At 39.4% G+C, this 7,382-nt stretch overlaps 1 protein-coding gene across 1 annotated transcript in view; it reads left to right on the plus strand.

The window, feature by feature from the left end:
* The window catches only part of LOC104546363 (peroxidasin homolog), a gene marked incomplete at its 3' end in the record, with an annotated part of 32,055 nt that extends 24,887 nt beyond the window's left edge, over positions 1 to 7,168 (plus strand). Inside the window, exons 12-14 of the mRNA XM_010191738.1 lie at positions 1,997 to 2,113; positions 3,313 to 3,471; positions 7,056 to 7,168. Of these exons, the coding sequence (XP_010190040.1) occupies positions 1,997 to 2,113; positions 3,313 to 3,471; positions 7,056 to 7,168 (389 nt within the window). The remainder of the gene's footprint in view (positions 1 to 1,996; positions 2,114 to 3,312; positions 3,472 to 7,055) is intronic.
* Between the last annotated feature and the right edge of the window lie 214 nt (positions 7,169 to 7,382).

Raw genomic sequence — 7,382 nt, forward strand, 5'->3', positions numbered from 1 at the left:
TAAAAAAAAAAAAAAACAAATTTTAATTTGGTACCAACATCAGAGTAGAGCAATGGGAGATACAACCAGATCTTAAAGTCAAAACACCTTCTCCCCACCCCTCCCTTCTTCCGGGGCTCAGCTTTTGTTCCCGGTTTCTCCCCCTTCCCCCTCCCCGTTTGCCTTGAGGCGCAGGGGGATGGGGGTGGGGGTTTGCGGTCGGTTTTCCCGCCACATGACGTGCTTTCTTAGGAGTAGGGAAAAATACCCTCAGCCCGGGGTCTCCCTCTGCTTCCACGTGGCCCCCTTTCCATAGGAGAAAAAAAGTCCTCAAAACTCCAATATGGGTCTGCCCATGATCACAGTTCCCTCACACACGACCAGTTGACCCGGCTCTCGCCATGGGTTGCAAAGGGGAAACCTGGGTTCTGCGTCCTCCTCCTCCTCCCTCTCTTTTCTTTCCTTCAAACCGACCTTGGTGTTCTTCAAAGTTGTTCTCCTTGGGCCCCACTCCTTTCTCCGCTGCAGGTCTTCTCCGATGGTTATGGAGATCCCGGCTCTCTCTCTTTTTTTCGGGATGAGCTGCAGCGGGGCTTAAGCTGAAGTTGCAGTTGGGGCCAGGCAAGTCCAGCTTGGCCCTGGTCAGAGGTGGGTCTGACAAAGCAAAGGGGGAGCTTTTCAGGTAGCTTCTTAAAAGGCCATCTCTACAGCACTTCACCTGTTACCAAAGACACAACCAAAAACCCCCTCACAGAAAACCCAATACAAAATTGTATGTTTTTTCTTTCTGAATTGGTTGAGCTGAACTAAAATTGTAAGTTTTTTTCTTTTAATTACACTATTTTAGTGTAGTCCTTTAGAAAATTGCTATACCTTTCACTCAGAATGAAATACTAATTCTCGGAAAGTTAAGTTTCATTGATTATTCACTAAAGTTACTCATTGGTGTTCAGAAATGTTTATTTCTTATTATGTTTTATTTGCCTGTAGGAGTAAACATACAGGGCCAAATTAGTGGGAGATTAAAATTTTCTGTAGCAGTCAGCAATCCTAGAGATTAGAATTTGTGCCTGGAGTACTAGAAATGGAGTTTCAGGTACAGAGCTGTGCTACATTTCTTTTGTAGACATTTCAGTCAATGTGAGAACATTTTCTGCTGAGTTTCATGGAAGCTATCATTCTGCTATCTGTGGCAGTAGCATAGTTCTTCTGCAAAACAAAAGTCAAAGTACTCTAATTTATTGTGATTGCAATAATTTCAGTGTTGTATGTCAGTAGAATCAATATGAAGTATTTCAAGAACAATATATCAGAAGCCTCTATATATATAATGTTTTTTGCGAATGTTTGCTTGCTGGAACTTTTATTTGCAAAACATTTTGAGTAATCTTTAAATTTAAAGTTTGTTTTTGTTCTTGCGTTAAGATCTCTAGTTGGCAAACAGTTTAAGTTGCAAATGGTTTGTTCATGAGTTTGATTTCTAAAGCTACACAAAACAACTTGTCCATATGGTTTGTTCATTTATTATTCACCAATGGATGATTGTGTTTTGAGAGCAGAACAAATTCCTTCTCTCACTGATAATGCCATGATGTTATGGCAGAAATTGGCCTACACTCACTCACTGCTTTCCTTTGTGTAAAGAAGAAAACAAGCAGCTCAGGACAGTTTTGACTGCATTGCATTTTCTTCGCAATTTAGCTGAGGATTGTTTTAAGGGAAAGAAAATAAGGTATTTTTAATCTAGGGAATGCTCTGTGTTTGATTTTAGAAGTATTACCATACCTCTTATTTTGGATCTGTGGCAGTAGATCCCAGAGGCCTTCACTGACACTACGGGCATGTTGTAAGGGAGGTGTTCCTGTTGCACAAGTGGCTGCCATAGCTCTCTGCCCTATAGCATTTCTTTACCCACCAGCAGGGGCTATTCAGGTCACACAGGAAACTGTAAGTAATTTTAGACAGTCATGCATTTTTCAGTTGTTTTTCTTTAATGAATTAGTTTTCTCTTCCATAGCTCTACCTCAGTTTACTGTTACTCCTCAAGACAAAACAGTGATTGAGGGCCAAACTGTTGACTTCCCCTGTGAAGCACAAGGCTATCCTCAGCCTGTTATTGCCTGGACTAAAGGAGGTAAGCTTGTCCCAGTTTTAGTTTTAAACTACTAGAATAGTTTAGCTGTCATTTTGGAATCAATCATGCATTGAAAGAAATTGCATGTATTTGTGTAGAAGATGCTTCAGTCTGAAGGAAACAGGGCTCGTCTTTTTCTGCTTTCGCTAGAAAAGGCAGGATATCCCACAGAAGCTAGCTGCCCAGGCACTTTTCATTATTTAGTAAGCAAGAGTCACTAAAATACATTTTCTCATAATAGATTCCTAATAATAAATGTTTAAGACAGACAAGATAAATGTCATGTGGCAATACCTAACACTGCCTGTTTACTGCAGAAGAAATGGAGATAACTGTCATTAGCTGAAGATCTGAAATTAGGTGGGATGTGCTCTCTTCAGAAACCAGAACAGTACAACCTGTAACTGGCATCAGTATAAATGCATTTCTGTCCCTTAATGCACATTGACAGGAATACTGGGTTGCACTCTGCTGTCTGTTTTATCAGGTTGTGGCTGTAAAGTCTTTAAGCCAAATTCAGTGGAAAGGAATACCATAGTGAATATCTTAGCAGTAAGTAAGTATTCTGGTTGAATCAAATGAAGTAGTGCTAGCAGGCAAAGCAGCGCTTAAGGAATTCTCAGTTATGGTAGATAAAACAGATTTTTAACAAACTCTTGATAATTTTGATGCTGATAATGTCCCTGTTTCTCTCTTTACCAAGATTGCATCAATCAAATGAAATGTCCAGAAGGAAAGAATAGAGTACAGACACTGATGTACCTTTTATTTATTATATTCCATTTTTCAGGGTTATATGTATCTTTCTATGGATTCTCTAGATGGCCTAGGCAGATGAGATTGTGTCTTACATACATGGCAATAATATAAAATGGGCTGTAATACTTGTTGTTTTTCTTCTTATGTTGTCTTCTCATTTGAATGCTTTATCATGCTCTTTAAATGAAAATACTTATTTCTACCATAAACAGAGAAGAGATCAGGATTATAATTGTGTGCAGATGTACATTTTGTTTGCTTTGTGTGTTTATCTTCAGGGAAGTAAAGGTTTCAACCTTTTTTTTAAAAAAAAAAGAAGACTTCTTTTTTTTTCCAATGCTTTATCAAATTTTGAATCTTCTGGATTTCCCTTCTTCTGACATAAAGGGACTTTGTTCTGCACTGCTATAAATAGCAAATGCTGTTGCTCTGTGTTTCAGGAGGCCAGCTGTCTGTTGACAGAAGACACTTAGTTCTGTCCTCTGGAACCCTGAGGATTTCCAGGGTTGCTCTGCATGACCAGGGACAGTATGAATGCCAAGCTGTCAATATTATCGGATCTCAACGAATTATTGTGTACCTGACTGTACAGCCCAGAGGTATGGTCTCCATGTACAGCTGTTGAAAAAAAAAATTAAGTTTACGCTAAAATGCATAGTACTGTGTTTGATTTATTTATTGAAAATTAATTATTTTTGATGGCACAAAATGTTAATATGAAGTAGTTAATCTTCATTTAGAATTTAAAAAGCTTTTGAAACAGAGCTTGAACAGTGCTTAGGTTTTTCTTCAAGACTGCATTTTACAGTGAATCTAAGTTGCTGGTTTTGGATTATAAGGTGTTTAATTTTTGTAAACGGCACATGCGACAGTGTGCCTTGATATACTTTGTTCAAAGTCATGTGGAGACTGTATGAGCTTACAACTAAACATGGCCTTTTTTGATAAAAGCTTTTTAGAATGAGACTGTATCTTCTGTTTAGAAAACTTGCTGTTCAGGCTCTTGCTAACATTTCACATTTCTGATCATTATTTCTGAGTATATCTGGTTTTCACAGAATCACAGAATATTAGGAGTTGGAAGGGACCTCGAAAGATCATCCAGTCCAACCCCCCTGCCAGAGCAGGGTCACCTAGATTAGGTCGCACAGGAACGCGTCCAGGCGCGTCTTGAACACCTCCAGGGAAGGAGACTTCACAACCTCTCTGGGCACCCTGGTCCAGTGCTCTATTACCCTCACAGTGAAAAAGTTTTTCCTCATCTTTACATGGAACCTCCTATGCTCCAGCTTGCTCCCATTGTTCCTTGTCCTGTCATTGGCTGTCACTGAGAAGAGTTTGGCTCCTTCCTCCTGACACTCACTCTTTACAAATTTATAAACATTAATGAGGTCACCCCTCAGTCTCCTCTGCTCCAAGCTAAGGAGACCCAGCTCCACTCCCTCAATCATCTTTGTAGACCTGCTCTGGACTCTTTCAAGCAGTTCCCTGTCCTTCTTGAACTGAGAGGCCCAGAACTGGACACAATATTCCAGACGCGGTCTCACCAGGGCAGAGTAGAGGAGAGGGAGAATCTTTCTCAACCTACTGACCACACCCCTTCTGTTGCCATTTGCCATTCTTGGCCGCAAGGGCACATTGCTGGCTCATGGTCATCCTGCTGTCCACCAACACCCCCAGGTCCTTTTCTGCCTGGCCGCTTTCCAGCCACTCGTCCCCAAGCCTGTAGTGCTGCATGGGGTTAATGTGACCGAAATGCAGGACCTGGCACTTGGCCTTATTGAAGCTCATACAGTTGGCCTCAGCCCATTGATTCAGCCTGTCCAGGTCCCTCTGCAGAGCCTTCCTACCCTCAGGCAGATCAACACTCCTTCCCAACTTAGTGTCATCTGCAAACTTGCTGAGGGAGCACTCAACCCCCTCATCCAGATCATTGATAAAGATGTTAAACAGGACTGGCCCCAAAACTGAGCCCTGGGGAACACCGCTTGTGACTGGTCACCAACTGGATTTAGCTCCATTCACCACAACTCCCTGTGCTCGGCCATCCAGCCAGTTTTTAACCCAGTAAAACGTATGACCGTCCAAGCCATGTCCAGCCAGCTTCTCCAGGAGGATGCTGTGGGTGATGGTGTCAAAGGACTTACTGAAGTCCAGGTAGACAATGTCCACAGCCTTTCCCTCATCCACCAAGCAGGTCACCTCGTGATAAAAGGAGGTAAGATTAGTCCAGCAGGACCTGCCCTTCCTGAACCCATGCTGACTGGGCCTGATCGCTTGGTTGTCCTGCATGTGCTGCTTAATGACACTCAAGGTGATTTGTTCACCTTGGTTTTAGATCTAGGTGATGTTTTATAAATAACATGTATGGATACTTACCAGTATATCCACACATCATTCTTTTAGAACAGTCTGTCTTTTGTGAAAGAGGTTTATCTTATTTACTCTTTTTCTGTAAAGAATGGAGGTTTGCTTTGTGGATGATAGTATTCCTATGCTTTTGAAAGTATTTTGTTTTGTAAAAAGATTAGTTTCTTGTAAGAATCTATTCTGTTAATTGAATAGTGTTAATAAACAGAACACTTCATTTTACATCAGCAGAATCACCTTCACAATAAAAAGTCATTCCTTATACTTAAAATAAGCTGACACATTAAAAACAACCCACTCCATTTTTCTTATGCTTTTCTCAAAGTAAATTCTAAGTAAGCTACTTCTAGGATTAATTAGAATCATATTAATAGTTATAGTTTAGTTAAGTACTTTGGTGTTTAGCTAAATTCAAGGAGATTAAACATTTCATTCAAAACATTTCTTCTTAGTGACCTCATTTTAAACAGGATTTTAGTGAAAGGGGCTCAAATGTCTTCCTGAGCTTAGGTGTTTGTCAGAAAAAAATTCCATTGATTTTTCTTAGTTAAAAGTAGTATTGACTTTGATTTGTCAAAATTGTGATTTTTTTTTCACCTACATAAAGTTGTTGACTAAAATTCTATAAAACAAAACTCAATTTTAAGAAGTTTTATAGCCTTCCAGCAATCAGAAGATAGTAAATAGCAGATTAAAGGCTGCATATGCAGCCTGAAATTGGAACTCTCCATATACTCATTGCAATGTTATTTTCAATTGTGCAAGAAGAGGAAACATTTTCTTCTCAGCTTCTAACGAAAGTACTGTTCATCTGAGGAATGTCTAGTTCATGGTCACTGTGGCTAAATCTGTGTTAATGAATATAGATTAATAGTCTGGGTCTGTTTGCTGGCATGACATGGCTCACATCCCCAGAACCAGACTCTCTTACCTCCCAGTGCTGCATGTCTGCCTCTGGATGCCTTATTTGAAAAGGTTTCTAGTCCTAGATAGTCATTTGAGTACAAATAATTTAAACACCAGGGCCAGATTTGGTTGGTAGTATAAATCTATGCTGTGTGGTCAAGTACTCCTCTCTAAAAGCATAGCCCTCTCCTACTTCCCCCATGATACTGGTATGTTCCAGCAGAAATACAATTCTTAACGTCTTCATTAATTTTGTATGTGCTTCTCATTATGATATCTGAGTGCTGGATATCAATCTGGATTTGAAGTAAATTAGGATTAAAAAATGCGTATTTTTTTTCACACTGGATTTAGGTAACTGTGTACCCCATGTCCTTAAAACTGAAGATGATACTTGATGTTTTAAGGCCTAGAGCTCATTGGTGTCAAGAAGGTAGGAGCTCTGTGAAGGCTTAGCACCTCAGTAAATTGGGCTGGGGAAATCACAGCTGAATGAGTTGTGGAAAGTTTTGCTATTATCATCTAAGAAATCTGTTGTTTTTTAAAAAAATTGAAAAATTGACAGAACTTGATGGGTTCTATATTGTGGTGACTTTGTTCAGATTTAGCTATTCACGAAATTTTTTTTCAGAGCTTTCAATTTATGGAGCTTAAGTGTTTTTAGCAACTTCTAGCCTCTTTTGTTAGATGTCAAGAGTACTTAATTAGTTTGAAATAGACATCAGGCATAAGGAATTTTATCTCTAAGACAAACTTATAAGCAACTAAAAACTTGCAGACAGTATAGGGTTGCATATTAAGAAATGCTGGGTAACTGAAAAACATAAATAGGGCTGACCTATTTTTAAATCGTCCTTTGCACAAGTTGTATTTCATACTTTGTCAATGTATCATTTGTTTTTTTCAGTGACTCCTGTATTTGCCAGCGTTCCAAGTGACATGACAGTGGAGGTTGGCACAAATGTGCAGATCCCATGCAGCGCTCAAGGAGAGCCAGAGCCAGTAATTACGTGGAATAAGGTACCAGATATTTCTTTTGTTGTTGAGAAAGGCAGTGGCCTTTCCATCTCTTCATTACCAGCTATTTAAAGTGTGCATTGTCAAATTATTGCTTTCTCTGGTGTCTGAGAACATTACCTGAAGTTCAATCAGCAGCTCTTATTTAATACAGAGCATGATTATAGATACCAAATGTGAATATTTTATAAATTTATATATCTTTTTATATAAAATT

This window comes from Mesitornis unicolor, unplaced genomic scaffold (genome assembly GCF_000695765.1).
Source record: "Mesitornis unicolor isolate BGI_N332 unplaced genomic scaffold, ASM69576v1 scaffold4969, whole genome shotgun sequence".
Lineage (NCBI taxonomy): Eukaryota > Metazoa > Chordata > Aves > Mesitornithiformes > Mesitornithidae > Mesitornis > Mesitornis unicolor.